The sequence below is a fragment of the Dermochelys coriacea genome, chromosome 4 (assembly GCF_009764565.3).
Source record: "Dermochelys coriacea isolate rDerCor1 chromosome 4, rDerCor1.pri.v4, whole genome shotgun sequence".
NCBI lineage: Eukaryota > Metazoa > Chordata > Testudines > Dermochelyidae > Dermochelys > Dermochelys coriacea.
In genome coordinates, this window is record NC_050071.1 from 21,300,482 (window position 1) to 21,315,989 (window position 15,508).

A 15,508-nucleotide genomic window follows, 5' to 3' on the forward strand; every position below is an offset into this window, starting at 1 on the left:
ACGCTGCTGCAACTTACTGATTTTGATGGTATGACTCCTGTTTGATTCTGGTGTGAGATTGGAATAAGAACTACTGTGAGCAACAGAGCTTTTATTCACTTCAGTATAGCGATGGAGTCACTATAATGACACTAGAGTCAAGGTTGTGAGACTGTTTCCTTTGTAAATCTAATTGAACCCTCCCATTCTCACTTTGTGGAAAAAAAGTTCCTTTTTTCTTGAAATTTCTTCTGCTTATTTTTGGGACAGAGGAGGCTTTGGAGGTAAAGACAGATAAATCAGACAAACATTTCTGATACATGACAATTTGAAAAAAAGGAATTTCTCTCCCACTCCCCCCAATATTTTGAAAAATCTTATGTTCTCTGGATCATGGCTCACAAAAGACTTGATTAGAAACTCCAGATCTGTTTCATTCATTCATGTTCAATAACATTTAGCGCACTAAAATATTCTTATGTTAAAATGATTTATCGAAATTTATGGTTAATTTTGAACTGTTAGCTATGCATGTGAACCTCTACATGGGCCAAGAGGCCACTGAAGAGTTTATAAACTTGTTGCTAACTATTATGTTAGCTGAGTTTGTAAACCCTCAAAAAAATCAAACAAATCAAAAAAATTAGCAATATCATAAAAGTGTATTTTAACTTTGCTAAATGTGTGTGTGTGTGTGTGTGTGTGTGTGTGTGTGTGTAACATATGGGCAAGAATAAATTCATATGCCAAAATTTGGGACCTGAATGTCAGGCAGGTAAGGAGTCTCTTTATAGCACAGTGAGGTTGTGCTTCTTGAAATCTCCGTGATTACATAACCATAACATCCCACGGATTTGGGGAAAAAAGCAAGGAACTATGACACCCACACACTTATTTGAGAGGAAGTGGCTTATGATCACTATACACAATGCACTTTTCTTTGGACAGTACTAGGCTATTACAGAAAAATAAGAGAACAACATTTTTAAAAGCTTAAGTAGACAACAAATGATAGCAACAAAAAACTTAAAAATAAACAGAGTCACTTACTCTCCAGTAGCAGGAATGTTACTGCTCACTTGGGATACCTGGGCACTGTGGAAAGGGAAGAAAGATCTAATTAGCAAAGTACTGTCATGGAACACCTGAAGGAGAATGTTGGCTTTTCTTCTCTCATTGCCTTTTCTTAGACACTACACCATCTACTAAATTAATGAATGATTCGTCAGCAGGAATTCATCTCCTAGAATTACATATGCACATGACAAGCTTAGAATCATAGAATATCAGGGTTGGAAGGGACCTCAGGAGGTCATCTAGTCCAACTCCCTGCTCAAAGCAGGGCCAATCCCCAATTTTTTTTATTTTTATTTTTTTGCCCCAGATCCCTAAATGGCCCCCTCAAGGACTGAATTCACAACCCTGGGTTTAGCAGGCCAATGCTCAAACCACTGAGCTATCTGACCCCTCAACAGAATTTTGACTCACACTATTAGAATGCACATTTATATAAGGCTAGTACACTCAGAATTGGATTGCTTGTCATTTACTACCAAGAGACTGTAGTCAAAAGGAAGGTATTTTAGGTATAGCACATTATGATTCTTCTCCTCCTGAATATTCTGCAGCTGTAGATCACACTTAGTTTAATCAAATGAGCTCTGTTCTTTTGAGTCAAGATTTCAAAATGTACACACTATAAAGTGACTTAACATTTAACAGGTTTTAAACTACTCATCAGGAAAAAGACAAAACATATTTCCTCTTCACAGATTCCCCTTCCCCAACTCCACATTTTCATGTTCTTGGCTCCCCGCCACCATTTGTTTTTAAGTATATTTTCTTGCCTTTCTGTTTGCCTCTACATCTGACTCCAGGCTCAGGAAGAGGTAAAATAACATAATTCTAGTTGTCACCACTCACTGTTCAAAGCACTTTCAAGTAAGGTGATGTGCCATCCCGCATGGCATTACTGCTCTGCTCTCTAACTGCAGGGTCAGATTGGATTAGGCCAAAGAAAGTCCCTCCCCTTTCCATGTACCATCAGATTGCTCCCCATGTGTTGATTCAACTTTGAAGATAAGAGGGCACATGAGATTTCACTCCTGTTCATCCCGCCTACAGTATTAATTAAACCAAATAAGTTAGTTTAAACATTGCATTTGGCTTTATCCTCTTAACAGCAACAGAATCAGTAGCAGGGTTGGCTGGTGTACTCAGAAGTAAATCAACCCTATGCTAGATTACAAGAGGGACTTGTGAAAGTCTTACTCCAGAATTCTAGGTTTACTGTGCCACCCTAATAGAAATTTAGTGTTTTTAATCTATACATGCAAGGTGCATCCTTTCAGAAACTTTAATTGCTGAGGATTCAACAGCTGCTCTATTACTTTAAACCAATCACAGTTTCTAAGGTTTCTTCTATCCTTTCTCTTTAATATTTCCCCCCACCAAACTATTGTAGCTTCCCTGCAGAGACCTGATACCAGCCAAAAGGCTGGAGCACTCGCTCTCCTCAGAAGGCAAGCAAGCACATTGTCACGTCACTGGTAGCAAGTGGTAGGGAGAGGGGGTTGAACTGGTGGGAGGAGATAAAATAAAAGTGTCACAAAAATCAGTTTAGTAAAGTCACACAACAGCACACGTCTCTACAGGTCTAGAGGATAGAACTACTGCAAGCCTACATGTTGTAGATAAGCCAGAAAGCTTTTAGTTCCTGCAAGGGATTGAGTGCATCCCCACTAACCAGCTTGGTGTGTGTAAATTAGTGCAGTGCACCCACACACGCCACTCCTTTCAACTATGGCTTCACCTGTGCACTCTTCACCTCTGCACTGTTCACTCAGACACAGTTCCTCAAAGTATTCACACAACATGAAAGCACACGTATATTTGGCAGTCGATTCCATGTATATACATGGATGTTATACCTAGAGAATACACATACAGTTGTATATTTCAGATTAATACACTTATCATTTGTATCATCTTATTGTATTTAATATTATCCTTACACACACACACACACAGAGACAGATATAGAGGAAGACTCTCCTCAACACACATGTAGGCAATATCTAGGTGATTAATTTAATTTATCCCATGGCTATACTACTGATCATACATATTTGACCACTTCACCTGCTGTCTACCCACCCACTACAGTCTCTTCTCCCCTGGACTACTCAGCAAATTCAAAGAGTTGAAATTTTAAATATTTTTCTTGGAAGGTTTGAATAAATCCCACGGAGAATGGGTTGCTTGGCAGAAGGCAGATGAAGTGACCAAAGTTGCATAATAAATGTAATTTCTCACAAATGTATCACTGTCACAAGTGTGGTTGTACTTTAACTTTACATCAAATTTCTGTACTTTCTCATATCAATATTTGATATGTATTATATGTAAATATTAGAAATCTAACACACACATATACACTTGCCCTTTATCTCATCTCTCTTCGCTTCTCCATCCCCAATAAGCTTTCTGTTAAAAAGACATGGGGTCTAAAAAAGGAGAGGATGCTTAAGAGGAGATCAGAAAACAGCATCTTCCTTCACTTTATACCATATAATTCCAGCAAAATTACTATTGTGGAAAAAAAGGAAACTCCTGTTTCATGACTGTAGTGTTGAGCTCTTCATTCCACTTGTTTACTAGTGATATTTCACGCTTTGGGCAGAATTCTGAAGGTGTATGGGGGAATGATTATTATTCCCTAAAATTATTTTTTGCCTTTTATCATGTAATTTCATTTAAACTTGGGGAGAAAGGATTATTAGAGCATGCAGTTCCTTCTTCTAGGCAAAAAGTAAATAAAAAAATCAAATGCAAGACAGTGTATAAAATTCCAAACATTTTCATAACCTTCACGTATATTGAGTAGTGATTTTAACCCATAACAAACCTGACTTCATCAACACTGATTCAGTTTCAAGTCCATTAAACCTGCTATTTTCTGATGACACATATACATATGGCAATTATTTTGGGGTAGGTATTAAAATATCTACTAAGGCACTGTAGTTTCTATCTGAGAGCTAGACAATACTGATTTTAAAATTACTTCATGGACATAGAGAGCATGAAGTAAATACACACACAAAACACACCCAGCCACCCACCAGCACCTAGTGAAGAGAAAGTACTTCAAAAAAAATTTAAGCTTCATTAGCCCTTTTAAATTTAGAAACTACCTCTTTATGTAGTAAGCATGGCCATATAAAAGAAATAGGATTTAACTTTTTCTTGGTCCTGTGATATGTTAATGCTCTTTACTGGGCCTGTCTCTCAATAATAGTGGGATTTTGAAGGAGAAGTTTTCAGATACACTAAATTTTTTATAATTCCACAGTAATTGGCCTTCCATGCTATTTAATTTTGAAGCTTAATTAAATGCACTGCTAAATTGGTTTATTTATTCTATTCTGTAACATTAGCCAGGAAGTTAGGCCATTTTTAAAAAAAATCTCGACGGAGTCAACAGAATTATGAAATAGCTTTAGAATGTTAGGCACAAATGATATGTGTGTATTTCTGACTATGTTAATCTCCAGTAAATACATGGCGATAATTAAAGAGAAATTCTCAAAAAGCTAAGAGGAAAGAAACACTTCTGGTAACAATTTCCTAGGGGTTTGCTGAACTTCTTGGGTGGCTGAAGTCACTTGGTCCTCAGCTTCATGCTTCACAAGGCACCCAAAGGCATGCTATGAATGCCCCAAACACATTACGTGTCATGTCTTACTGCGTAATTAATAGCCTCTAAATAGCAGCTTTGTTCATTCAATCAGTGAAGCAATGTGAACTCATGTCCTGCTTGGTGAATAATTTTCTCCATCTGCGTTTGACTCATTGATATATACAGTCGATTATTTTCATTACATTATACTGTACTTCTACTGCTCCACCCCATGCCCCACTGACATTAGTTGGAGAGTTATCCAGTTCTGGGATTTCATGCTCACTCAGAACTAGCCTAGGCCACTAATTCCTGACAAAAGTCTTGTTTTAAACACCAACTCCTCACTGACATGCTCCCACAACCCCCTCATACTTCTTCCCCTGAGGGGGAGAGAGGGGTCTGAATCACCAGAGAGCCCCAGTGTTAGCTTACACCTGGCTCCCTAGACTTGCAAATACATCCTAAGTCTCATGGACACCTCAGCCTCTGCCAGGTGTACCCTATCAACTCAAGGTACCTTCTCCCATGCATAGGAAAAAATTATTTACTTCACGGGCCACATCCTCCAGGTCCCTGTCCATCTCGGACAACAGATGCTAATTTTTTTGAGTACTACTCCATTAATACAGGACACGCCATTAATATCCAGCTACATAAAGGCCAAAACATTCAAACCTGGGTGCCTAAAGGTAGGCCTCCAAATTCATATTTAGGCACCTAGTTATGGGCATCTGAATTTTACAGGTACTGAGCAACCCCAGCTCTCATTGTTATTAACTCCAATGAAAAGAGTGTCGGGGGGGGGTGTTATATACTATTCCATTTAGGCCCATTAGGCAAGTGGTCCGATTTATTTCTCTTATAGTTCAATAGACCAGTTTTTATCAGAATTAGTTCCAGTCTCACCTAAATATTACAAAGCTGGGCACGTTCATTGTAAGGGGCTTGATTTTCCTTTTACACAAAGGCAAAACAGAAGTAACTTCACTGAAATTAATGGAGTTCCAATGGTTTCAAACTGACCTAAGAGGAGAATCTGACCCAAAGGATCTGTTAGCAAATAGTAAGCCTTCATCACTTGCTCAATCATTTCTGCCTCTGTTCTCCTTGTTTATTTATGTTATTTTTAAATATTACAAATAAACTTCTGACACGAATACACTGAAAGCTGGAAATTACAATCAGTATAGCATGGACTTAGGCAAACTGAACACAGCAATGTTACAGAGAGGCATGCATCTCAAGATAACTAGTTACTGGTTAGATATCTTTGGAAATTAATCTTAAAAGATCTTGAGTGTGATTTCACATGTAAGTCATCAAGGTAAAAATATAGGGTGAGATTCTCATTTCTGCTCTGGCACCTTTACACGAGGTAAAAGAGCTGGAGTGGTGTAAATGGGCCCTAAAAACCCTGTTTCTGCCTTGAGGAGTATTCCCCTCCAATGTAAGCACTGTGGAAGACAGCCATAAGGTTGTCCTCTGAGAACCCCATTACAAGGCCAGGAGTAGCAAAGCTTCTGGGAAAGAGGAATGGAGACAGGAGCGGGGGCTGCTGGGGTGGGGCTGCAGCACACAGCACAGTGGAGATTCTGGGCAGGGCTGTGGCCCTTGGGGTAGCCCAAGGAAGCAACCATAACTTAGACAGGCCCTCAGGGCTGTCTAAATTATGCCAGAGTCCTCTCCAGCTCCCAGGGCAGGTCAAGACTTGGAGGTTTCGAAGGTGGCTTAAGCCATGTTAGCCACACCGCACTTGGTCTACAAATTCTGTGTTTGTGTCTCTTAGAGAAAGTCTACACTGAAAAAAAAAGATGTGTTCTTGACTCAAGTTAACTAACTTGGGTAAAAATAGCAGTGAAGACCCAGCAACTGGCTTTTAACTCATGATCAACCCCAGGCTGCCCTGCCCTCTAGGTTTTAACTCACACTGTTACCCTGAATTTAAAGCCAAGTCTCCCTCCCTTCACTGCTATTTTAACCCCAGTTAAGAACACAATTTCTTCTGCAATGTAGACATACTCTTAGAGGCATAGTCCAGAATTTCACCTATAGTTCTTTGTTACAATAAAGCTACCAAAAATGTGCAAATGAGGATGATTTCATTTTGCACTTGGTCCTACACATTTGTCATGGCTCCCAGAGAGGTTGCAACTAGAAAAGTTTGGGTACCACAACTCTTTACCTCTTTAATTAATCTTAGTCTTTTAATCTAAACTGAATATACCCTGTCATGCTTTCGAATTAAACTTCCCAATATCTGCACCTTGTGCAGAGTGTATAATTTACCTATTATTGCACTTGCCATATGAGTGATGTTACTTAGGAACTGAAAACCTTCTCCCCTCTCCCCCCACCCCTCCCCCTGCAATAACAGAGGCACTGCAGAGCAAAATGTATTACTGTCGAATATTAAGCATTGTAATTAGAATTCGTCAGAACATACCGTACTATAATCTTGCACAGGACTGGCTTTTCCCTTCTGCCCCAGGGAAGGTGCATTAAAACAGCATGGAAAACATCTATAAATTTAATCTAAAACATTAAAAATATTTTTAAAAGCATACCATGTTGCTTCCTGGCCATCAATAATGACCTATAATTATCAAGGTCTCAGGCTATGGAGAGCTCAGAGCTTGGAACTAATGCTATCATTTGCACAGGAGGTTACTTACAATACACATACTTTATGCAGAGAAGCAAAATGTTCAAAAAGAAAATGTAAATGATAACCAAAGAAAAATTACAGTGGAGGCAAACAAGTTCACTCTTCTAGCAAAGCTGCTTGAGGAAAAATTGCCAATGAAAACAGTTTCTACAGCTTTTTAAAAACAGAAAAATTCCAAAGTCTAGTTGGTACATAATTCCTCTGGTTTAACAATGGGACTTTTCAATATTTAAATGTATCAGAAGATGTTGGAATCTATCTAAAAGTTATTTATTATCTAGAATCGTAATGTTAGGTGCTTTCTCCTTTATAGTTTACGGTCTGTAATAGACCTTGTTTTGTCTGGAATTTACAATTCCATTATAAGAAATTTGCTTCATGCTGAAATTTGATGTACAAATCTTCAAAGCAGGAGAGGATTTTTTTTTGTGTATAAAATCTGAAAATGGTGATGTGCTGCAAATGCCTAGCTATGTCCAACCATGGTAAGGATTTGATTTCAACCTTCTCTGAATATTTTCATTTTTTGGAAGTTCAAATGTAACACAATTAGCCTACCTTAATGTGGTATATTGTATTTTCATGGTTATCTTAATGCCAGGAAAAATGAATCCCATGAAGAATAGCAATTCTCCTTTGCTTTTCTTATATATGTCTCCCTTTATCCCCAGTTCCAGTATAATCTCCTGTGACTGGTGCACACTGGCACCTACTGTTCAAAGCAGAGATATCTGAGTGACGCAAGTACCCTGGCTAAGGCTAGAACTCTACTGGAGTACAGCAAGTACACAGAGCTCTATACTCCAGGCTTCCGTCGCCCCTTCCACTTTTATCTAGTGCACATGCAGTGGAGCACAGAATCACCAGCCAAGCAACGTTTCATTTTTTAAAAGGGCCCAACACTGAAAGGGTTCTGACTAGCTAATATTATGACTTTGAGTCTCTCAGGAGGTGCTCAAGACATTGACGGATCAGCACCTTAAGTAACAGCCAATAACTCTGCGAACAGATTTTCAATTTTGTCCTGAAAGGCTGACATCTGAATAGATACAGTAAATGTCACTGCATGACTTACCCATACACACCCCACAGGCTAAGACTCTTGTCAGTAATGCTGCACTGATAAGACCATTTCTCTTGTGTAACATGGGACAGATATTAAAGAGAGAAAGAGTGGGAGGGGCATTACCACAAAGAAAGAGAATGGTGGGATTGAAAGGAAAAACACAAGGATAACACTAGGAAAAACCACCTGATGTCTGAATGCAGTGTGTGCAGGGCCAGACCTCAAGTCAATGCAAGTTTTGCCATAGACTTCAGTAAGAGCTGGGTTGGGCATTGTATCATTTCAATACAGTATTCATCAGTGGTGCTGGAACCCTTTTAATAGTGGGGGGTGCTGACAGCCAGGCACTTACGCCTGTCTGTGCCCCCCCGACAGCTGGGACCGGGAGCAGTACCGTGTCTCTGTGATGGGGGGACCTGGATAGGGGTAAGAGGGCAAAGGCTGGGGACAGGCACGGGGCCAGTTGCAGAGCCCCGGACCAGATCCTGGGAGCAGAGTCCTGTAAAACCTGAGGGTGCTGCAGCACCCCCCACACCTCTAGTTCCTATGCCTATGGTACTCATTCGTGAAACAGCCCTGCATCTCAAAGCAGCTCATTAATAGTAACTCATGAATCATGCTATTTTCTTTTTCCATTCCTTTGGTTTATGTCAGGATATACCCACTGAGAAATTTCTTTAAAAATAGTCTATATGACAACATAATTTCTAGAACATAGACTTCACCACAGATCACTATTACCTTCTATTAGTTCATCTTACCAGACTGGGCGCAACTGCCCTTACTTGGAATTGACTTTGCCAGCTGCTACTTGCACGTGTACCTGCGTTATCTAACACAGCTGACATTAGCTTTCCTGTTGTATAAGCTAAGTAGTCCAGAGCACTCCCTCTTATGTAACAATTTCAGTTCTAATGTTCACATGGCTTTCATTATAAGACATTCTGGAACACATATGCCCTTCAAGCACGAACTGCTAGAACAATCGCCAGTAAGGTTTTCCTTTTCTTTTATTATTACAATATTCACTTTGCAAGGTATTTAATACAGCACTGCTGAGCAAGTGAACTAGATCCTCTTGATCAGGCTTACTTGAGTTGTATTCTCCCCCCAGTTTCCAATAAAATCCCCAAAAGATGGATTTTTTTAATTAGTATATTTTAATAATAATGGGTTAAGAACAGTTGTGATTCAAAATAACATGCAGAACATCATTTAGGTACTAATTCTTGCCCTTTGGTTGTTCTTTCTTTCTTTCTTTTTAAGTAAGATCAAGGAAAAGAAAGTTGTTTCTCACCAGACATGGACTGTGAAATACAGAATCAAGTAACTGAGTTTAATAAAAACATCATGACATTCGCAAAAGTGATAGAATGTTCTTCTAGTTGGCAGAAGCCAAGAATTACGTAGCATTTGGAATATGAACAGCTCTTGTTCACATCCACCCAGCATGTTACATAACTGTCTGCACGAAATTACTGTACTACAGTACAAACCCAGAAACCGCTACACTCCTAGCAACCCATATCCCTATGTATTTACATTAATTATTCAGTTGTTATATCACATGAATAAGGCTGCAGACTATGTAAACTTGGCTAACGGCAAACCAGGACAAATAAAATGGACCACCAGACAGACTTATGTACTGATTCAAAGAGCTCCCCCACCCCCTTGCATGGAACAAAGTTGATTACAACACATGTCATTTGCTTCCCTGGAGCAGCAATAAAAATTGTAAAAGTCACATGGGAAAATCTGCCACCCACCATAGGAGCTCTGAACTGAAAAACCACCAGCCGTTGCCCAGCATGCGCTGACTCTCCTGCCAAATTACCTCCACCTGGCAACCAGCCTAACAATTACACATTTCTGATGTGTGAGAAACAACAGCAAGAGTTACAAGCTGTTGGTTTTATTTACCAGTAATTGCTTCTCAGTGTTGTTACAAAGAAACAAGCTAGGCATGAGGATTTATATCACAAGGTGTGCTACTCCCTTTTTGCTCTTATTTGCCATTTCTTCATTTTCAAACTACTTATTGGCTCTCATTTACTCCTCTTCAAATTTGCAAAGTACATCCTCCCATTCCCATAGAAGTCACCCCTCCTTCAGATCGCCTTCATCCATTCCCATTAAAGCCAAACCTATACTTAGGAGACCACTTGAATCTTTCCAATTTCCTCCTTCTAAAAAATATTGTTCCTCTAATCCCACAAAGTCCATCCTTCCCTCTAATAGGCTTCTTGACTCTTCACCAATAATGCCACTCCAACCATGCATCCTAATCTCTCTTGATCACTCCAGCTCAACTGATATTCTCCTGGATCTTCTTTCCAGGAGATTTCTGCTCTAAGGGAGGTCTCAGCCCTCACTAGGTCCCAAATCAGGAAAGCACTTGGGCATGTGCTTAGTCCATCCTTAACAAAAAAAGTACAGGCTTAAGAGCTTTCCTGAATAGGAATGCTTTCATGAACCAGATCTTAAAGGAATATACACTTCATTTTTAACAGAAAGGAAACTCAAAGGAAAACAGTATGGCACATAATTAATAAGAGTCCTTATTATATTCCCTCCCCCTACCACAACCTTCAGGGTTAGTCAGAAGGAAGTATATCTGTTTCAACTTTTGTCCAATGATCTTTTATTTTTAGCTATTGTTGTAACAATATCTACAAGGAATTGTCTATTTTAGAGTAAAAATAAAACACAGCATTAAGGCATAATAGATCCATGAAAATTCATTGAGATGTGGGGAAGCTGCCTAGCATGGATACTACAGGCATCTATGTTAGGGTCTGATCTTGCTTTACATCTTCATTAATGATCTGGGAGGTGGAACGAACTGCATGTTAATGAAATTTGCAGATGATGCTAAAATGGGTAGAGTTGCAACACCAGATGGGATAGAGAGACAACAACAACAAAGGAAACTAACGAGGTTCAAAATATGGGCAGAAAATAACAAAAATGAGATTCCACATGGAAAAATGTAAGGGAAGGAAAAATAATCTAAATGGGAGGGAGAAACACGGGGAGGAAGGATAGCTCAGTGATTTGAGCATTAGCTTTCTAAACCCAGGGTTGTGAGTTCAATCCTTGAGGAGGCCATTTAAGGATCTGGGGCAAAAATTGAGGCTTGGCCCTGCTATGAGCAGGGGGTTGGACTAGATGACCTCCTGAGGTCCCTTCCAATCCTGATATTCTATTCTATGTTTCTATGGGAATCAGTAATTCTGACAGAGAGCTAGGAGTGAAGTTTCTAGGCAACAACTAACAGGGAAAGGGGGAAATACAGTGAGAGTCCACCAGTATCCAAGTGTAAACACCAAAGAGGGAGGGGAATTATTCAGAGTGGTAGACAGAGATATAGCTTAGAGTGATGGGTTGAAATTTTAGGCTACCTAGCAATCTGCAAATGTATCTCCACTGCTATGACAATCAATAAACCACCCTCCAAAAACACACCTTTCAAGATCTAGGAGTCCTACACAAGCCTCTCTCTCTCATCCAAACAGATGGTAATTCCCCCCTGAACAGGCATGTCTGGAAGTAAGGCATTTTCTTATTTTCCTGCACTGGCTTCCTGCAATAGCGGGAGAGCTGCCACTGCATGGCTGCTGACTTTCCACCCGGTTTCTGGGGCAGTGCAACTATGTGCTGTCTCTTACTCAGACTTGTGGCAAAGCCACCATTGAGTTGATACAGTATGAGTTGTTTTTAATGAGTATTATCTAACGAACGAAATGATGTAATGAAATTATGTAATCAACATGAAAATCAAAGTTCATCCGCTAACTGAAAAGTTGACCAGTCTGATGTTAAATCAAACCCCATGCCCACAAGTTTTCAATCTTTTTACATCTCAGAGGATTCACCTGCCCTGCTGATGAGGTGATCATGGCATTAAACAATAATCTTAGACTTAATTAGAGCCTGTTCACACATATCTGGCCTCATCCCCAACATTATATTAAAATATCAAGTCCTTCCCACACAGAGAAACCAACAAAAAGGAGGAGTAGTAAATACCTCAAATAGAAGGGTGACATAGGCCGCTCATCTTCTTGGGAACTAAAAATAAAACACATTTTTAAAGTTAGTATGTAGTTCTGTTCTTTATTAGCAGGTTAATTTGTAGCAAAACATTTGCTCTTTCAAAAACAAGATAAAAATGAAACACCTAGTATCTGGCCCAGAGGCTATATTTAATGCATGTATTTTGTTCTACAATAACTTATGGAAGGGAACTTTAAATTATAGTCCTCAAAGTCATGAAATCCCAACTAATTTGCCAGTGATCATGAATGTGGAACGATCTGCTGTAGAACTGTCAGGAGTCACTGCAATTCTGCCGCACTTCAGCAACAATTCCCATAGCAAAATACAGAAATTTTGTCAACAAAATAATCGGACCTTTTGCTTCGTGCAGTTCCAGAATTGAATAACCTGCTAGTAAAGGTAAACCAAAAAGCTTCTGTTAAACAAGAAAGATTATTTAAAAACATTTAAGATGCCAGTTTAGTAACTAGGTGTGCGTAGAGTGAAAAATTCTAGGCCTGATTCACCACTGCAATATGCTGGTTTTACTGTACTTAAATGAAACTGAGTAGCACTGGTATAAAACTGGAGTCGCACAGTCGTGAGTCAGGCCTGAGTAAAAAACTCAACCATTTTTAAAATAAAGACAGATGAAAAAAAACAGTTCTTCCTTGACTTGAGTCCATTGAGTCTCTGATTTGAGATTACTGGCCAAATTCAGCCAAGGCCCAACTCCACTGATTGTAGGGCTGTTGACAATTAGAATCAATTTAGCGCTAAAGGATTCTCCTCTCCGAAGTGTTGTTCAGTATTTGCCTTTGTATTGTTTAAAGGCCTGTTTGTTCTAGTTCCTGATCCTACTTATATTTACGCATGTGCTTAATTTTCCTGCTGCAAATAGTTCCCCTCAAGTCAATAGGGCTACTCACAACAGTAAAGTTAAGCACGTAAGTATTTGCAGGATAAGGGCTAGAAGTCGAATTGTGTCAGGGAACAGAAGTGTCTACTGTAAAAAAAAAGATTAGAGACTCATGCCGAGGAACTGTGTTGCACTAGGTCATACCTAGACAAGACACTGGGCAGCAATTCAGTGTTCCCACTTCAGGAATGGGATCTCCAGATTCTAAAGCAGACTGAACAGTGCAGGAAAAGACTGTTTCTGGTATTATCAACTCCTATTCACGGACCCTCCTCCAACACGGTTATGTAATCATGTCCCAGCCACCATACAAACCCAGCATTAGAACACAAACTTCCCTAATCAAGCCATACAAAAATGCATGTTATGGCCAGGTGCGTAGGGTAGACAGAGACTTTGATTGCAAGTCTTTGGGGCAAGAAACTTTGCCTTACTCTACACACATATAGGACATGACCCAAAGCCCACTGGAATTAGTGGAAGTCTTTCCAACGTTGTCATTGAGCTGTGAATCAGGCCCACAAAGAGCTGTGTAAATTTGGGGGTCTGTATAAATTATTTTAAACACAATGAATAATCATAGTAAAAGATTTGAAAAACTCATGTGCACTGGAAACAGAGAATTTCTCTATAGACTTTCCGTCGTTTCAGAAGCTTGATATCAGGATCACAACCAGTACATGGGTGGTCAGGCCCAATGGTCAGAGCCAAGGGGTGGCCAGGCCTCGAGGTTAGCGTGGAGCCGAAGTCAAGAATCAAGACCTTGGGAGACACCCAGGAGTGTGGCAGGGAAGCAGAGCTGGAGGTCAGAGCCAAGGATCAGAAGCCAAATGCCACAGTCAAAGGGTGAGCCAGAGAAATCAAGGATGGAGAAGGGCAGGAATTAAAGAGGGCATAAGAACAGGAAGCAGAAGCAAGAGCAGCTGTAGCGTTGAATGTGTTGAGCAGCCAAGCAAGCTCTGGCTGCTGCTGGGCCTAGCAGGAGCTTAGCTACACCCCTCGCCCGTGAGGAAGTGCAGTCAACCCAGCAGCCCCTGCCAGCTGTGCCCAGTGAGTTGCCAGGAGACTGATCCTGCTGCAGCTGGTTCCATTAGGGTATGTCTACACTACGAAATTAGGTCGAATTTATAGAAGTCGGTTTTGTAGAAAGCGTTTTTATACAGTCGAGTGTGTGTGTCCCCACACAAATGCACTAAGTGCATGTAGTCGGCGGACTGTGTCCACAGTACCGAGGCAACCGTCGACTTCAGGAGCTTTGCACTGTGGGTAGCTATCCCACAGTTCCCGCAGTCTCCACCGCCCATTTGAATTCTGGGTAGAAATCCCGTGCCTGATGGGGCTAAAACATTGTCGTGGGTGGTTCTGAGTACATATCGTCAGGTCCCCATTCCCTCCCTCCCTCCGTAAAAGAAAGGGCAGACAATCGTTTTGCGCCTTATTTCTTGAGTTACCTATACAGACGCCATACTACGGCAAGCATGGAGCTTGCTCAGCTAACTGTCACCGTACGTCTCCTGGGTGCTGGCGGACGTGGTACTGCATTGCTACACAGCAGCAGTTTATTGGCTTTTGGCAACAGACAGTGCAGTATGACTGGTAGCCGTCGTCGACATAGTCCTGGGTGCTCTTTTAACCGGGCGCCTGGGCAAACATGGGAGTGACTCAGCCAGGTCATTTCCCTTGTTTCGTCTCATGGAGATTGAGTCCTACTGGCAGTGCACTGTCTTTTAATCTGCAGCTAGCAGAAGACGATGGCCACTAGTCATACTGCACTGTCTTCCTCCGCACACCCAGGAGGTGACGATGGCTAGCAGTCATACTGCACAGTCTGCTGCCAGCAAGATGTATAAAGATAGATGAAGTGGCTCAAAACAAGAAATAGACCAGATTTGTTTTGTTTTCATTTTCTCCTCCCTCCCTCCCTCTATGAAATCAACGACCTGCTAAACACAGTTTTGAGTTCTATCCTTGAGGTTTTGAGTTCTATCCTTGAGGCGGCCATTCAGTTTCTCACAAAGCCATCCCCTTTGCTGATTTTAATTCCCTGTAAGCCAACCTTGTAAGCCATGTCGTCAGTCACCCCTCCCTCCGTCAGGGCAAAGGTAGACAATCGTTCCGCACCTCTTTTCTGTGCAGATGCCATACCACGGCAAG

The 15,508-nt window shown here is 40.6% G+C and overlaps 1 protein-coding gene across 14 annotated transcripts in view; it reads right to left on the bottom strand.

The window, feature by feature from the left end:
- Window positions 1–15,508, bottom strand: part of FAM13A (family with sequence similarity 13 member A) — a 230,767-nt gene that overhangs the window by 53,791 nt on the left and 161,468 nt on the right. For 12 of the 14 annotated variants that reach the window (XM_038398558.2, XM_038398553.2, XM_043514126.1 and 9 more), the window contains 2 exons: window positions 12,427–12,468; window positions 1,030–1,074 (listed from right to left, as the gene is read on the bottom strand). In XM_038398558.2, coding sequence (XP_038254486.1) covers window positions 1,030–1,074; window positions 12,427–12,468 — 87 coding nt within the window. Of the gene's footprint in view, window positions 1–1,029; window positions 1,075–7,106; window positions 7,191–12,426; window positions 12,469–15,508 lie in introns of those variants that run through there. The other 2 variants (XM_043514130.1, XM_043514131.1) reach the window with 2 other exon arrangements.